This window comes from Coffea eugenioides, chromosome 2 (genome assembly GCF_003713205.1).
Source record: "Coffea eugenioides isolate CCC68of chromosome 2, Ceug_1.0, whole genome shotgun sequence".
Taxonomy (NCBI): domain Eukaryota; kingdom Viridiplantae; phylum Streptophyta; class Magnoliopsida; order Gentianales; family Rubiaceae; genus Coffea; species Coffea eugenioides.
The window spans coordinates 24727494-24743257 of NC_040036.1; the positions used below are offsets into that span (position 1 = coordinate 24727494).

Below are 15764 nucleotides of genomic sequence, written 5' to 3' on the forward strand. Positions count from 1 at the left end.
ACATTAAAAGGACTAGAATTAGATGGTTACTAGGCATTTTTAATAAAATTAGAATTAGACGGTTGCTACAATAAAAGGATTAAAAGAATTTTAGTAATTAATAAAGTAACTAGGCATTTTTGCATTTTTGTAGTTGCTTTTTTCACTAAGATACGTAGTTACTCAATAGTAGACAGTTACACTTCCTAACCCCGGGTCTTGACTCCGCCACGACACAAAGGATAGTGATAAGACTTATGAATGCAATAGCAATTGTCGAATCTGAAATTATTATAGTCTATCGTTTCTGGAAAAAAAAAAAAGAATCTGAAATTATTATAGGAAAAAGCAAAAAAGAATTTAGTCATAAGAAAAAAAGGAAAGAGGTCGGAGTGGGGGGATTGGTTGCAAAGAAGCTCTCAAGGCTATGTGGACTCCGTGGCCACAATAGCCAATAGGGACCTGAAGAGTTGTATAAATAAGCTATACATCTGCCTGTCTCTTTGTATAATCTATAGCTAGATAAATAGCTCCTTCACGCCTCTTCTGATATGTATGTGCTCACACAAAACTAGTGAAGGAAGTTTTTAGAGGGATTCAGTTATAGAAAAAGAACCAAGTAGTAAGACATATTATACTCCTAGATATATATATAAATAAAAAAAAAAAACTCCTAGATAGCAGAGAGGGAAGTGAAGGAACAATAAGCTAGCCCAGAAAAGAACTAGAGAGAAAGTTGATGGAAATGGAGACAAGAAGGCAGCAGTTGGAGAAAGGGGATAATGTTGCCAGTGAGGAAATTACTACTGTTGACTGGAGAGGCAGACCCTCCAACCCAAGCAAGCATGGTGGAATGGGAGCTGCTGCTTTTGTGTTAGGTCTATTTCATGCTCTCCCTTTAATCTCCAGTATTTGTTGTGTGTGTTTTTCTGGGCTCATCATAAGGGGTCAGTTTTGAGGTTCAGAACCTCAAAAAGCAGGCTTAGGACTAATTTGCATCACTTAATCTCCAGTATCTTCCCTCATCCGCAGCAAGATTTCACCTTTCTTTCTGATGAGTAAACAGTAACCACCTAAAATCCAGTAGTGTTTTTTTGGTTGCGTGTGTGTGATATTAATTTCTTCTTAGTTTCCTTTAAGATGGCAAGTCGGTAATTTAGATGTTGATATGGTTCTGTGTGATTGCATGTGTCCATGTTGATGTGAATTTTTGCCCCTTGTACATATGTTTGTTTGGTCAGGGTTAATTACATTTTTTTTTCTTTTTATTTCAGTCATTGTCAATTTATATATGGTTGTGATTTTCTGATTTTATGCCTTGAAGTTGAGATATATATCTATATATACCTTCGCAGGGCTTCAAGCATTTGAAATAATGGCAATAGCAGCAGTTGGGAACAACCTCATAACGTATGTGATCAATGAGATGCACTTTTCTCTATCAAAGTCTGCCAACATAGTGACAAACTTCATTGGAACTGTCTTCATCCTCGCACTCCTTGGAGGCTACCTCTCCGACTCTTATCTTGGTTGCTTTTGGACCATGCTCATCTTTGGCTTTGTTGAACTTTCGGTATATCTTCTTTCCCCATCAGTTTCTCTCCCTTCTAGGTCCCTTCACTTTTTGTCTTTCTCTACCCTCTCCTTTCTTTCTTTCTTTTTTTTTTTGTCATTTAAAAGCAAGGCGGATAAAATGATGATTTCATCAAAAAGATTATTTTACCATCATACTCTCTCTCTCTATATATATATAGAGAGAGAGAGAGAGAGTATCAGCGCGCAAAACCCAGAAAAATCATCAGAAGACAAATTATTTGTCTGGTCCTTGTTTAGAGTACTGGGAATCTAACTGCTACAAGAAATTAGAAATTGGAAATTGGTTCATGTTCAAGTACATCCTGTGTGTGTACGTCTTTGTATTTGCATGTGCATGCATAGGACAATATATACTTTGTTGGTTAATTGGTGACAGTGTGATGTTATAATTATTTGTCCTTTTTGTAGTATATATATATGTCAAAATTATTGGTTGTAGAATAATATCCATGTATCAGCTGATCTGTACCTTTATGTTTGTGTTGAATTACAGGGTTTCATACTATTGTCAGTTCAAGCTCATTTACCCCAGCTAAAACCACCCCACTGCAACATGTTAACTGATGGGGACAATTGTGTGGAGGCAAAGGGATTCAAATCCATAATATTTTTCATGGCACTGTACCTGGTGGCATTAGGGAGTGGATGTGTGAAGCCAAACATGATAGCTCACGGTGCTGACCAATTTAACAAGGAAGTCCCCAAGGAGTCCAAGAAACTCTCGAGATACTTCAATGCTGCCTATTTTGCCTTCTCCGTGGGTGAACTTGTTGCTCTAACCATTTTAGTTTGGGTCCAAACACATTCTGGAATGGACATTGGATTTGGAGTCTCAGCTGCAGCCATGGCAATGGGTTTGATCAGCTTAGTGGGTGGTACACTTCTTTATAGGAATAAGCCTCCTCAGCGAAGCATCCTCACCCCAATTGCACAAGTAATTCATTCAGAATCTTTCTTTGGTTCCATCTTTCACACATAATTAAAGATATATACTCCTATTTAATTTGTACTATTACTTAATTTTTTTTTTCATGTCATTAATTTCACTAACCTCTCTGTGACAATGACCTGGGGTGGGATTATTTATTTGTTGGATGACAATTGGAATCTTTTATCATTTATTTGTTTTAATCATTTTATATTTCTCTAATTAATCCGGTGAATTAATTAAACTACTCTTTTGATTCTTATGATTGTGAGTGCAATCTTGTTTTCTTGTGCTTGCTGCATTAATAAAAAAATAATCTCCTGTTTGTTGAATCAATAAACTAAGGTCATTTAGATGCAAGTGCCAGCTGCTGTCTTCTTCTGATTAACATTTTTATGAGAAAAGCTCATCATTGATGTGCCATATCATAGCCCAACATCTCATTTTTGGTCGGATAATTTGGCATCTACTTGTACATTAATCTGTTGAATTTTGTAATATTTCTCCCAGGTCCTAGTGGCTGCAACTTTAAAGAGAAAGCAAGTTTGTCCTTCAGATCCCCGACTGCTTCATGGGAGCCACTACCCTAAGCTTCCTAGCAGCAACAATATCACCATCTCTGAAAATACGGGCGATCTTCATCATACTGAAAGATTCAGGTAACTTTTTCTTTTCCCTTTGCAAGATTCTAAGTTGGATTAGAATACTCAGAAATTTCTTTAAATTATCATTTACCCTCCAAAAGAAGTTTGAGAAAGTTTGCAACTTAATTAATAACGATTGACATTTATTAGACAAGAAACTGAGGCTACCTACACTGAATCAATCAATTAATTATTTTTCTAACTAGCAGTAGTGCAATTAATTCTCAGGTTCTTGGACAAGGCATGCATCAGAATTCAAGATGGAAATAATACAAAGGAAAGTGCATGGAGATTATGCACAGTAAACCAAGTCGAGCAAGTGAAGATACTAATTTCAGTCATTCCCATCTTTGCATGTACTATTGTCTTCAACACCATCCTTGCACAGCTCCAGACATTTTCAGTTCAGCAGGGAAGTGCTATGAATACTCGGATAACCAAAAGCTTCCACATCCCTCCGGCTTCTCTTCAAGCAATCCCTTATATTATGCTAATCTTCATAGTCCCTCTCTACGATTCGCTTTTCGTCCCTTTTTCCAGAAGAATCACAGGTCATGATTCCGGGATATCGCCTTTACAGCGAATAGGATTCGGCCTTTTTCTTTCGACATTTTCCATGGTGGCAGCCGCACTAATGGAGAACAAGAGAAGGGATGCTGCGGTAAACTCAAACAAGATAATATCCATTTTTTGGATCACCCCACAATTCTTGATCTTTGGATTATCAGAAATGTTTACTGCAGTTGGCCTAATTGAGTTCTTCTACAAGCAGTCTTTAAAGGGGATGCAATCATTTTTAACAGCCATTACTTATTGCTCATACTCAATTGGATTTTACCTAAGCTCAGTTCTTGTTTCTCTGGTAAATAAGATCACTTCACATTCCTCCGGTGGTGGTTGGCTCAGTGACAACAATCTCAACAAAGACAGATTAGACCTTTTCTATTGGATGCTAGCTGCTCTAAGCTTCATCAACTTCCTCAATTATCTGTTTTGGGCCAGATGGAATTCAAAGGACTCGGCAAGCAGTCTACAGTATGATTCTAACAACCAAGATTTACGCCATCATCCTATCTTCAGCTCCAGCAAAATTGCTGGAGATGATAGTATACCTTGAATGTTATTGAATTGTCCCCAGTTGGATGCTTAATTTCCTGATCGCATCCCTTGAATATTGCACTAGACGTATTTAGAGGAAAGAAATCAAGAATGCTTTGGGAGTGGCCCCAAACGCTTGCATATTAGGCTAATCTCATCTGTAAACAGAAGCATAAAATCCCATTACAAATGGGTTATCTAATTTGGAATATGGTGGATATTTCCTCCAAATGCTTTATGTACTTGCTCAAGGAGTTGATGGCAAAGTATCTTGATGCATGATAATTAATCGGAGATTCATACCCAAAAAAACTCCTCCAAGATCTAAAACAATAAGCTTTTACTTCATAACAATAAAATATTTAGAAGCGATCCTGTTTCTAAACCAAATCATGGCTTAGATTCTCCCCCTATACTATTATTATAAAGTTATCCTTCGAAAAGCAAATGGTTGCCTAGTTGTACTTACGTTCTACAATTGGAGGGCTTGCTTTCCGCACTATATGAAAAAGGGTTTTCCAGGACATTTTAAGTTGGTACGAATTATGAAGACCATATATAGGCACAAGTTCATTTGCAAGATTCACTGCACAAATCTCTGCAACAACATCAATATCATGATTCTTTTATGAGCATGACGAGTATGGGAGAACCATTGCATTTGATATTCTATGGATTTGGATAGGAAAGAAAGGAACATCTCCAGTCCACCTACTAGTTTTGGGTGCTTTTCGTTTCTGTTGCATGAAGCTAAAAGGGTCCCTCAGTGTAACCTAACCACAACAATAATACGTAATGCATATATTTGTATTCATGGAACACAATCAAAGCCTCTATCCTTTCAAGTCAAAAAGAGAAGGGGGCGGGCCAGGAGGACGTAAGGGACACTACTGATGATTTTCATGGAGGAAATCTAGCGTATGTAATTGTAGAGAGAGGATGCTGTCCTGGTTTTTTGTTTTCACCTTTCTACTTGCAGAGGGACATGTCTGAAACATGTTGTGATGTTGGAGCTAGGCCCCCCACTTTGGAGTTTGGAGGCCTTTTACAATTTCTATCCTCCTAACACCACTGGCTCAATCCTCATCAAGATGTTTGCTAAAAGAGTAACATGGCCCCCTCCATGCAATATGCCCTTTTGATCCCTCATGCTCTACCAATTTATACCATGCACAGTTAAACGGGGAAACAAAAAAATGAAAAAGAGCTAGTACCCTGTACCCTACCATTTATGAGATTGATCACAATTTTGCCTCAAATATATATATATACCATTAATTAATTTCCTAACAACAGGGGAGGGCAATTGCTGAAGGAAAAAAAGGGATTGTTAGATTTGGAACTGAAAATCAAATGATAATGCAGCCCCTTAACTTAACTTAAAGATCTTTGTAATGCAAATATATACATAGAAGTCAACGTCAAAGAGTGGAAATAAAATGTTGGCACCCCATATTTGTGTATTTTAGGACGCTATATTGTGGAACACCAATTGCGGATTAACAGTAATCTTCATAATTCTTCTGCATCGAATTTATTGTAAACCGCAGAACATGAGTCATTGACTACATTTGTATACATGAATTGTGGCAACCTCCACAATTCATGCCAACAGCATAAGACCTTCTTTTATTTTCCTCCTACCAAAAGGAAAATACATACATATATATATATATATATATATAGCAAGAGCAAGAGCTTTGGTTCCTTTTCCTTCCGTTCAATGAATTTGTAGCCTTTTTCTTCCATGATAACTTTACAACGTCATGCCACGTGCACATATAGTATTAGTAGCCAAACTGGAATCCTCTCCCTCCCTTGCTTTTTTGGGGGGTCTTTCTGCCCCCCCCCACAGCGGTTTAAAAATCCAGCACAAAGTTTATCCATGCACCTCCATTATTTATGCAGCTGGATGCCTACAGGTAAATACCATAATCAGGCATACTACCTGAGAAACATCATCAAGTTTTCGGACAGGGAAAAAGAAAAAAATTGAGGAAGCAATTTAGCAAAAAAAAAAACTGCAAATTCCAATTTGTAACCTTTTACTGTTTTTTCCCCACCTTTTGCAGCTGTTAGTACAACTTCAACAAAAAGTTACATCAGATTTTTCCCTTTTTTTATTTCCCCATTTCTCCCGGCCACTGAAAAATGGCGTTTTTCACGAGCATTCGGATGAAATTGAGCTGCAGCAAACCTCCATTCAACATTTAGACAAAAATGAGAGTTCCCCGCATTCAACTTAAACCACATATTCTGGCAGACGGAAGACGACTGCGGATGAGGCTTTTGATTCCTAACTCGACTTACAACTAACTCAAACACAGACCCCAAAACAAAAAAAAACAAAAAAAAAAAGAGGTCCAGACGTGAAGACTGAGAACTGAAGAACGTTGAGGTGCAAGACACGTTAACTATTACTTGTCTTGCACAATAACAGCTTCTGTTTCAGTCCAAAAAGCAAAGGCCCCAGGTAAAATTTGGTGATTACAGCAACATATTTTACATCAGTCCTAAATTCTATTTCAAACTGCCCAGCAGCAACAGATACTAACAATCGGAAGATGAAACAAAAAAAAAAAATTTTGCATTTCCAATGCCTCTAATCATCGGCAGCCTCCATATTTGCTCCTTTAAGGAAGATGCAAAAAAAAAAAATTTTGCATTTCCAATGCCTCTAATCATCGGCAGCCTCCATATTTGCTCCTTTAAGATGCAGGTGTTTTTCCCTCTTTTGAAACTCTGTCAAACCTTTCCCGCTTCCTGTTACACCAACTTTCCCATTTGGGTCATCTGGGGATTTGAATATGCTCTCCCGCTTTCGGCCAGAGAAGAAACCAACCTGAGAATTAAGTGAAATTCGAGAAGGAAATGAGTTAAAAGCGAGATGATCAAGCAATGGGTGTATAGGGTACAGGAAATGCATCTTTTAACGCACTAATGCATGTTTCACGAATTCATGACACTACAAGAGCCAGATTCTTTGTGCATCTACCTTCTTAGCCCGGCCCTTAGTTGTCTGAAATTGCTGCCAAGCATTTTGCCTCTTATTCTGTGTCATCTCAAGCTGCTCCATTCGCATCTTAGACTTAAAAGCATGTATCTTTTTCCGTTTAGCAGCTCTCTGTAAAGGGTGAAGATAGTTAAATGGGACAATACAGTCAATAAATGGGAAATGAAATGCAAAACGTGAGAATACAATGTAAAGTAATGTAAATTGGCACAATGTCAACCAGGAAAACAAAAAACTACAGAAATATTGGTGTAGCAGTTATGAAAAGCCTGGAGACTTTTTGAAAGTAACCATGATGAACATTAATAAGATATTCTCCACTGCAGCTTTCACTAGTCACATGAATATGTGTGGAGTTAACATGTTAAATGAGTCCTAGACAGAAAATTTTCTTCAGAATAAAACACAATGAACATTTTGACAACAAAATTGGCTTAAGTAGATCATTGATCAAAGAGATGCCAAGACTTCAGTCAGGCAAAAACATGAGGCCTATTATGGAAAGTCCAAAGAAGTTAGGAGTTCTCCAACAGATCCTTAAGGGAACATACCACATCTTCGGGATCATCAGGCTCAATCCGAAGTTTTGCTGGTAAACTTCGAGACTGAAAGTCAGTGGAAGCAGCCTGTGCAATTTTCCTTTTGAGAGCTTCTTTCGTAGCCTGAGCTAACTTTTCTGCTTCAAGCAAGGGATTAACAGTTGCATCATGAATTGGTCGAACATTGTCTGGATCAACCTGGAAGCATAAACTGTCAATGACACATAGTTCCACAAATTAAGTAAAGCAGTCTGTAGCAAATGACAGCAAGCAGCAAGACAAATTCCCACATCAAAGGGTTCACAAACTAACTGCAACTTAAGGCAAAAAAAACCCAACTAGCATGGCATGTCATCTGCATTACATAGTAAATATATAGCACACTTCCCTTGTCTTAATCTTATAATCAAATGCAATAAGAACTCTCCCCTTAGCCAAAGCACCATATCTCAAAAGATCTTAAAGTACCTAATGGAGTTGGTCAAACTTCGGCCAATCCTAATTATTCACTTAATACATTTCTTGCCTTCACAGGTGAAACCAGAAAAAAGGGTTTCTGGTCAAGTTGATTTGTATTGCAAATGGGAAAAGGCATACTTTCCTTGTTTTCTCGACCACACATACACCCCTGTTCCCATCTTACATGTCATTGTCAACGTTGAATATAGTTAGAGAAAAGTAAAACTTGAGAAAAACACATCAGCTACTAAAGCAGCTCTTTCCATTATTGCCCCTCAATTCTACTTCATCATTTTTTAGTTCAGTTTTGAATTTTAAAAAGGCACAACAGCTACTAAAGCAGCTCTTTCCATTATTGCCCCTCAATTTTACTTCATAATTTGTTAGTTGAGTTTCGGAGAGCAGTATTTAAACGTTTCTTGTTGGAAATAGTAAGAAGTGTACAATAGGAAAGTTTTAATTTATTTCGATTTTAAACCATGACAAGTAATTTGGACAAACCAATATAAAAATCAAGACGTATAAATGGGACAGAGTGCTACATTAAGTAGAGGGTTGTGCAGAGATTATAGAAGTAAACCATGATAGTATCTTATAATGTTTTTGGAGGTCATGAATTCAAGATATCAAAAGCCTGCAAGAACCTTATGGACTAGAATGTCATACAATACCATACCACTAAAAACATAATGATAAATACACAGTTTAACCATATTATTACCAGAAACTAACAATTTGGAAAGAGCAAGAAAGGAAAGGAAGACAACAGAACTAAGTCAAAAAAGTTGACGCATAAACGAATACTATAAATCTTTGTAAGATGATTTACAAGTGTATTCCAAGAAGACAACTCCAAGATAATAAAGCAGTCTGGAGAACATACCTCTTCCTTGTTACCCCAACCATCATAATAAACATAATACCCATTTGGAGTATGCGCCTCAATTGTTGCTTCATACCTGAACATTCAGCTAAATCAAACACAAGAAAATGGTAAAGCAAAAGCAGGAATGAAACAAATAACATCATCAGAGTGCAAAATTAGTTGAAGTAATCTTACGAACCATTCACCATCTTCACTAAAGACAGCTTGAACTTTGGTGCCAACAGGAAACTTTGAGTAATCCAACATGGATCCCGATTCCTAAGTCAGAAGACACAAGCAAATAAACCTTAAGTGGCACATCAATGCTATGTCAACATTCCACGTGCAAATTCTAGAAAAGTAGTTGGCTGCAAAGCTCCAAAACTTTACATATAAGTAGCAGATGCTTTTTGCGAACATAGAGCACAACTCAATAAAGTAGAAATGTAGAGCAAGTGTGTCCAAGCTGTTAGACATCTAAATTAAGTCTAAATAGCGCATTAGAAGATCTAATCACCTGCTTCTGAGATAAAAAATTCCATAACTGCTCAAACCCCCCCCCCCCCCCTAACCGTGCTATTTTAGTCTGCAACCATGTCATATCATTTTTGCAACCCAATATTCTTTATCAACTTTTCAAAGTTAACTTTGTCAATTCTGATTTCCAAAACCCCCTTTGAACCTGGCAGAATATGTGCCAAAGACAATTGAAGGGGATAGTCATGGAATTTTCTCTCTTCAAATTTTCTCAAAATCCAAGGTAAATGCAAAATGGTGTACTGGCACAAGGAAGTGATAATTACAAAAAAAAAAAAAAGAACTATGAGGGACTGGCTGGCAGAGCCAACTCAAATGAGACAGCCTATGGTAACCTTAGTGATGAAAAGCCAACAAAACAATCTTAACATGCACTTACATTTTACTATGCGCCATAGTTCAGGAAATGCAGACTGATCCAATTTTGCATAATTAGAAAAGTTTCTCATTGTTATCCCATCAAGTATCTGGAAAGGCTAAAACATCATGCTTCCTTTTCATAAAAATTGTTAAGGTGTTCTAATCCAATTCAAAAGCCCGTAGTCTTCAAATAAGCTGGGACTTTCTGACTTGGCCAAATGCTAGTACTTAAAAGAAGTCAATATAATTGCACAAACAATTTCTTTGAAAAGGTAGATTTGAATAAGATGCTGGTAATCAAAGACAACATTTATGTATCCATACAAAAATACACTCTCTTGCTACCATTTAGTGGACTTTCCTATTGCTAAGGAAGACAGCACTTGCACTGACAATGCTGGAAAATATGAGTCAAAAATTAAAAGAAACTTATAGCGAAAAATTTCAGGAAGATGCCTTGAATTAAAATCATGGATTCAATCAAAGCCCTTTAATCCACCCTTAAGAAGCAGACACACTTCCTCACTCTTAACCAAAGAGCAACTCTTAAAAAAGGGTGGTGGTGGTGGTGGTTTTTGGTTTTGGGGAAGGGGGGGGTGTCAAGTTAAAATTCAAGAGTGCAAATTCATATTACACATTAGAAGGGGATCTACCACATTAGAAAAATCCGCAGCATGCCGCAAACTGAGAGATGCATCACCACTAGCCCCAACACCCAATCCTGAATTTTCGTTTTGTCTTGCAGTTGCCAAGAGCTCTTCTGTCAAAGAAATTACCTGCAATCCAAGAAAATTAGCCAGTCCAGACTTAGTTAATCAGATCAACTGTTTCTGCAATAAAATTTCAAAATTATTGTTAAGTTTCGAACTTAGAATCACAGATTGACATCTGAAATGACATGTCAGAAGTAGGCCGGCCATCATGACTCATAGCAAACCTGCAATGGAATGAAGACAAAAATGATGGAAATCTTGATAAATTTTTTTACCCCAAATTTTTGCAAAAATGTGCTCTCTGCTCATTCCAGGTGTCTGAATTTCATTTTAACCAAAAATGCAAACTCACCTTCAGACCCCATCATACAGCATCTCCATCAGACTGCTTGTTCGAGCAATATAATAATTTCACAAAAATATGCTTGCATGCACACTTGAAAGTATTGCCCATACAAAGCAAGATAGAGAAATGTAATCAAGCTTTAGATGAAAACAAAAAGAACCACAATCGTATTATTATTTTACATGACTGGTGCTATTAATCAAGTGTCCTGAAATAAATGATCAAACACCCACTCCACTTCTGCATGACAATCCTATAAGCCAGACATCTTCACAATTCAGAAAGTACAAAAGAAATACAAAGGAGGAAAAGATTCCATTGGCAAGGTTACCTCTACAAGCTCCTTCTCCATGTCCAAATATTCAGAATTTCCAGGCTCATCATCCAGGAGCTTGCGGACCTAGAAAAAAGTAACAATTTCATGACACTATCATTTTGATGTGCATTTCATACACGAGATAATCAAACAAGTATTACATGTAGTGTATGCTACTGAATATAACAGTTGGAAACTCATGAAGAGAATCAACAAAAACATTTTTCTCCAAGTTTAGAACTAAAGCTCACTGATTTTAGCAAACATCATGCCAATTGAAGCTATTGGCATAAAATCTACTCTGTTGACAAATTTATACACAAGTAATATACTCAGTAAAACTAGAAACTTCTATAAAATTCCAGTTCAAATCTCTTCAGTATATGGCCAACCTTTTTCCTATTGGTTTCCGCTTTCAGCACATATTCCAATGAAAAGTCCTTTAAACACTCCCAACTAACACAGAGAAGTAGTTCACATTGTTTGAACAAGAAAATTAGAAAACTTATCCAGTAAACTAATCTGCAAAATCAGTACCGTTAGTAAACGATAAACATATACCTAAATATCTACGAAATGCTCTCAAATTATCTAATGCCAAAAATGTAATTTTAAGAAGCCCAAAAACTAAAATGTGAACTAGCAATTTACAACAGTTCAATCAAATTAAAGAAACAAAAACCCTAAGTAAAACAACAAATCAAAATCACGAAAATTCAAGAAGAAAACTCGAAACTACAGAAGTTAAGGAAAAAGAGAGAGAAAAGACGCAAAATTGGAGATAACTTTGATAGTACCTGTTGAAGCTGTTCCTTATACGTGGAGAGATTCGAAGCGAGTTCTTGGACGCTCACCTCCTCACTTCCGCTTTCCATTTTTTTTTTTTTTTTTTTTTTGGTTTTCTTGGATTTACCTCCGAAATTTAATCAGTTATTGAAGAACTACTTATCAGATTATTCAGAAGTTTAATTGAATTTAAAGAGACGGTGCGCATGAGAGACGACAGAAACCCTTGGGGTTGAGGTAATTTGTTTGTTTGAGGGAAAGGGCCGAGAGAAACCGGTGAAGGTTTTCTACTTTTGTTTTATATCGTGCAGATGAGGATAATTACAGCCACAGTTTTGTTTAATTTCCAAAGAGGTACCTAAATGCTTTGAATTTCTCAGGTTCGCCCCTGTGTAAATAAATGGTGAAAATAAATGGTGATTGGCGGCCCTTCACAATTTTCTCTGTCAAACAACTGAAGGCCGAAGTCCCAGTCCAAAGTTGTAACAGCAGGTCTCTTATGTCGGTTCACAAACAACAAGATAAGACAACTACTGGGCCTTGCTTGGTCCGATGGACAGGAAGAGACTCTTTAAAGTTCCAGAGTTCTCGTGTGTGTCTCTGAGGGTGCTCACCTCGGCAGTACCTTGTGGTCGAGGTGACCTCGTTTCGTTTCCTACACGAACACAGCCGTTCCCCGATCCGGACCCTGAGCTCGGCTCGGTCCATGGTCTCCTACTTGGATGACCTCTGCACCCCTGGCTGTCACCTCGACTAGACGCTGATGATGTCAACACCCCTGACAACACCCAGGACCAGTGCTTTATCTGAAAAGCACTGGGTGACCTTAATGACTACTGCGCAGGACCCCCGTCATCCAGCCCAGGCGGCTACAGTGTCAGAGTCAGGCCTCCTGGCAGGGAACAGAGCCGTAATGTCGGGACGTGGGTCCCACCAGCATGAACCCTCCGCCCTGACCTCCACTCCCACTCTATAAATACCCCTCCTGTACATTTCGCAAGTAAGCATACTATTCATTTGACAATACTACTGCTTTTCTCTCGTTCTCATACTAACTTGATCGTCGGAGTGATCCCAGGGGAGAAGCCCCGCCATTCACTTCGGACACGAGAATACACATCACTTCATCTCAGAGGAGCCTGATTTTGGTCAGTTCAACTACCCATCAAAAATCACCTCTTCAATTGGCGCCGTCTGTGGGAACGAGATTACTGCTAAAATGAGATCCACGCGCTCCAGAAGTGGAAGAGTCACCTCAACCGGGGCTGGGCAAACATCAGGAGCCCAGCAAGATCGTATTTCTGAAGAACAAGGGTCCCCAAGGACCCAGCCCAACAACGAAGACGCCATCGCCAAGATGGCCGAATTCGTGGCTGATAACCCAAACATTTTCGAAGAACTGGGGAGGTACTTCAAGAGGCAGGGGAAAGAAAAAGCTGAATCCTCCAAGAGGAGACCGACGAAGTCCCCTGAAGTGCCTTCCGGCGAAGACTCCGATGAGGGGCACCACTCTCGGAGCACTTCCAGACGCGCCCCTTCCAAGGCGACGTCTAAGATCGCTTCCATTTTCCGGGCGTTTTCCCGGGGCCTACTGGGAAAACGAGCTGAGGACCCACCTCGGCGTCCCGGAGGCTTAGCAGCCGAATATCTGAGGGCACCGCCCTTCACGAATGACATCAATGGGGAGATGGTCCCCCCAAACTTTAAACTTCCCGCCCTGCGTTCCTACGATGGCCGAGGTGACCCCGAGAATCACCTCCGCGCCTTCCTCTCCGCTTTTCGGCTCTATTGCGTCCCCGACGCAGTAATTTGCCGAGCTTTCCCCATTTTCCTGCAGGGCACGGCCCGAAAGTGGTTCTGGGGTTTAGAACCGAGGAGCATTTCCTCACTCGATGAGTTGATTGATCGGTTCATTCACCGCTTTGTATCATCTCGTCCGATTACGAAGACTTCAGCCTACCTCTTGAACCTGCAGCAAGCCCCCGGCGAGTCACTGCGCTCCTACGTGCAGAGGTTCAATGAGGAGAACGTGCAGATACCTGTTCAGCATGAGCAGGTAACCATAGCTGCCTTCACCAATGGGCTGATCGCGGGAATCTTCAATACTGAGATACACCGGGATTACCCCCACACACTTCGGGAACTCTGGGATCGAGTAGATCAGGGAATCCGAAGTGAAGATCTAAACCGCATGAAGCGAGAGGCTCAAGCGGCTCGTACCGGGCAAGATTCCCGGAGGAAAAAAGACGCCGGCCGAGTCGAACAAGGCCCCAGTGGCTCGTCGACTCAGTTCCGAGGCCGCCGAAGTGTCTTCGACCGGATCGTAAAAGGAAGGTCGTCCACCTCGGACGCCGAGATGACACCCCTCAATTCCAGCCGGACCCATGTCCTGGCTGTGATGAGGCAGAATCACCTCGACCGAAACCCTCCTGAAATTCCGGGAAGGAGAGATAAGAGGAACTCAAACCTCTATTGTGCCTACCACCGGGATGTTGGGCACGGGACTGAAGACTGCAACGATCTGAAGTGAGAGATCGAGAATTTGATCCGGCAAGGGTACCTGAAGCAATTCGTCCGCAAGGATGGAGGCTTCAACCGAAGCGTCTCCCACCGGGAGAACTGGGGCCCCCGCCGAGATGACAGGCGGGACACGAGCATGCACTGCCAAGGTCCCGAGGATCGTAGGGAGGACAAGCAGCCTCCACGTGACGGATCACCGGGCTACGGCCCCAACATCGCCGTGGTGATCAACACGATCGCGGGAGGACCAACGGGAGGAGACAGCCAGAACTCCCGGAAGCGGACCTACCGCCAGGCCGGGATGGAGGTGGCCGAGCCGAGCTCTCGGTTGTCCGAGGTCATCACCTATGGTCCCACTGACCCCGTCCCCGCCGCTTCCAGCAACCATGAGGCCCTCGTGATTGAGATCCTCACCAACAACTACATAGTCAAAAAGGTCTATGTTGACCCCGGAAGCTCGGCAGACGTCTTGTACTACCGAACTTTTGAGAGTTTGAAACTGACCAGGGAGCAACTCACTCCTGTCAGAACTCCCCTCGTTGGATTCGGGGGACACGTCGTCCACCCTGAGGGCATGGTGACCCTGATGGTAACAATCGGGCGACATCCACGCTGCCGAACCGTGCCTGTCAGTTTTGCAGTGGTCAAAGCAGACTCCCCCTATAACATGCTGATAGGTCGGCCCACGCTCAACGCCTTGAGAGCCGTATACTCCACCTATCACCTAAGCTTTAAGTTCCCAACACCTGAGGGGGTGGCCGAGGTGAGCAGCGATGTGGGCGCCGCCCGAGAATGCTACCTCGCTACCATTCAAGCAGCAGTCACACCCCGGCTCTCGTCGAGGTCAGAAGAAAAGAGGCCCGCGGTCCTCTCCATAGACTGCGTCGACCCTCAGAGGGCAGGAGAGCCCAACAGGCTTGAGCCCGGGGATGAGGTGGAACAAGTGGTCTTGGATGAGGCGAAACCTGACCAAGTGGTCCAAGTAGGGGCCGGACTCCCCTCACCCCTGAAAGAAGAAATGATCTCCCTGATCAAGGACCACCAAGACGTCTTCGCGTGGTCCGC

At 40.8% G+C, this 15764-nt stretch overlaps 3 protein-coding genes across 4 annotated transcripts; 2 read left to right on the forward strand and 1 right to left on the reverse strand.

The window, feature by feature from the left end:
* Nucleotides 1–571: 571 nt before the first annotated feature.
* LOC113763008 (protein NRT1/ PTR FAMILY 4.3) lies at nucleotides 572–4487 on the forward strand. Its single transcript, XM_027306682.1, has 5 exons — nucleotides 572–857; nucleotides 1335–1552; nucleotides 2069–2509; nucleotides 3014–3162; nucleotides 3376–4487. Exons 1-5 carry the CDS (start codon nucleotides 719–721, stop codon nucleotides 4262–4264), a joined length of 1836 nt encoding a protein of 611 aa, XP_027162483.1. The 5' UTR covers nucleotides 572–718; the 3' UTR covers nucleotides 4265–4487.
* Nucleotides 4488–6615: 2128 nt separating this feature from the next.
* On the reverse strand, nucleotides 6616–12479 carry LOC113762944 (survival of motor neuron-related-splicing factor 30). Of its 2 annotated transcripts, none has more exons than XM_027306596.1 (9): nucleotides 12191–12479; nucleotides 11409–11477; nucleotides 10672–10794; nucleotides 9321–9400; nucleotides 9140–9215; nucleotides 7810–7995; nucleotides 7241–7369; nucleotides 6952–7087; nucleotides 6616–6876 (listed from the first exon to the last, which is right to left on the reverse strand). In XM_027306596.1, the coding sequence occupies exons 1-9, from the start codon at nucleotides 12266–12268 to the stop codon at nucleotides 6848–6850; spliced, it is 906 nt and encodes a 301-aa protein (XP_027162397.1). In that variant the 5' UTR covers nucleotides 12269–12479; the 3' UTR covers nucleotides 6616–6847. The 2 variants fall into 2 exon arrangements, with proteins under 2 accessions (XP_027162397.1, XP_027162398.1); XM_027306597.1 differs by having other exon boundaries at nucleotides 6616–6862; nucleotides 6938–7087.
* Nucleotides 12480–13536: 1057 nt separating this feature from the next.
* On the forward strand, nucleotides 13537–14709 carry LOC113759309. The gene has a single exon (XM_027301874.1). It carries the CDS (start codon nucleotides 13537–13539, stop codon nucleotides 14707–14709), a length of 1173 nt encoding a protein of 390 aa, XP_027157675.1.
* Nucleotides 14710–15764: the final 1055 nt, after the last annotated feature.

What these genes read in the sequence shown, in the direction of transcription:
- LOC113762944 (XM_027306596.1), bottom strand. Translation starts at nt 12,268, where the DNA reads ATGGAAAGCGGAAGTGAGGAGGTGAGCGTCCAAGAACTCGCTTCGAAT. An exon ending in ATAAGGAACAGCTTCAACAG is followed by an intron (nt 11,478 to 12,190) that starts GTACTATCAAAG and finishes ACTTTTTTCTAG; the next exon opens with GTCCGCAAGCTCCTGGATGA. An exon ending in AAAACACCTGCATCTTAAAG is followed by an intron (nt 6,877 to 6,951) that starts GAGCAAATATGG and finishes TCTTCCTTAAAG; the next exon opens with GAGCAAATATGGAGGCTGCC.
- LOC113763008 (XM_027306682.1), top strand. Translation starts at nt 719, where the DNA reads ATGGAAATGGAGACAAGAAGGCAGCAGTTGGAGAAAGGGGATAATGTT. An exon ending in TCCTCACCCCAATTGCACAA is followed by an intron (nt 2,510 to 3,013) that starts GTAATTCATTCA and finishes TATTTCTCCCAG; the next exon opens with GTCCTAGTGGCTGCAACTTT. An exon ending in CATCATACTGAAAGATTCAG is followed by an intron (nt 3,163 to 3,375) that starts GTAACTTTTTCT and finishes ATTAATTCTCAG; the next exon opens with GTTCTTGGACAAGGCATGCA.
- LOC113759309 (XM_027301874.1), top strand. Translation starts at nt 13,537, where the DNA reads ATGGCCGAATTCGTGGCTGATAACCCAAACATTTTCGAAGAACTGGGG.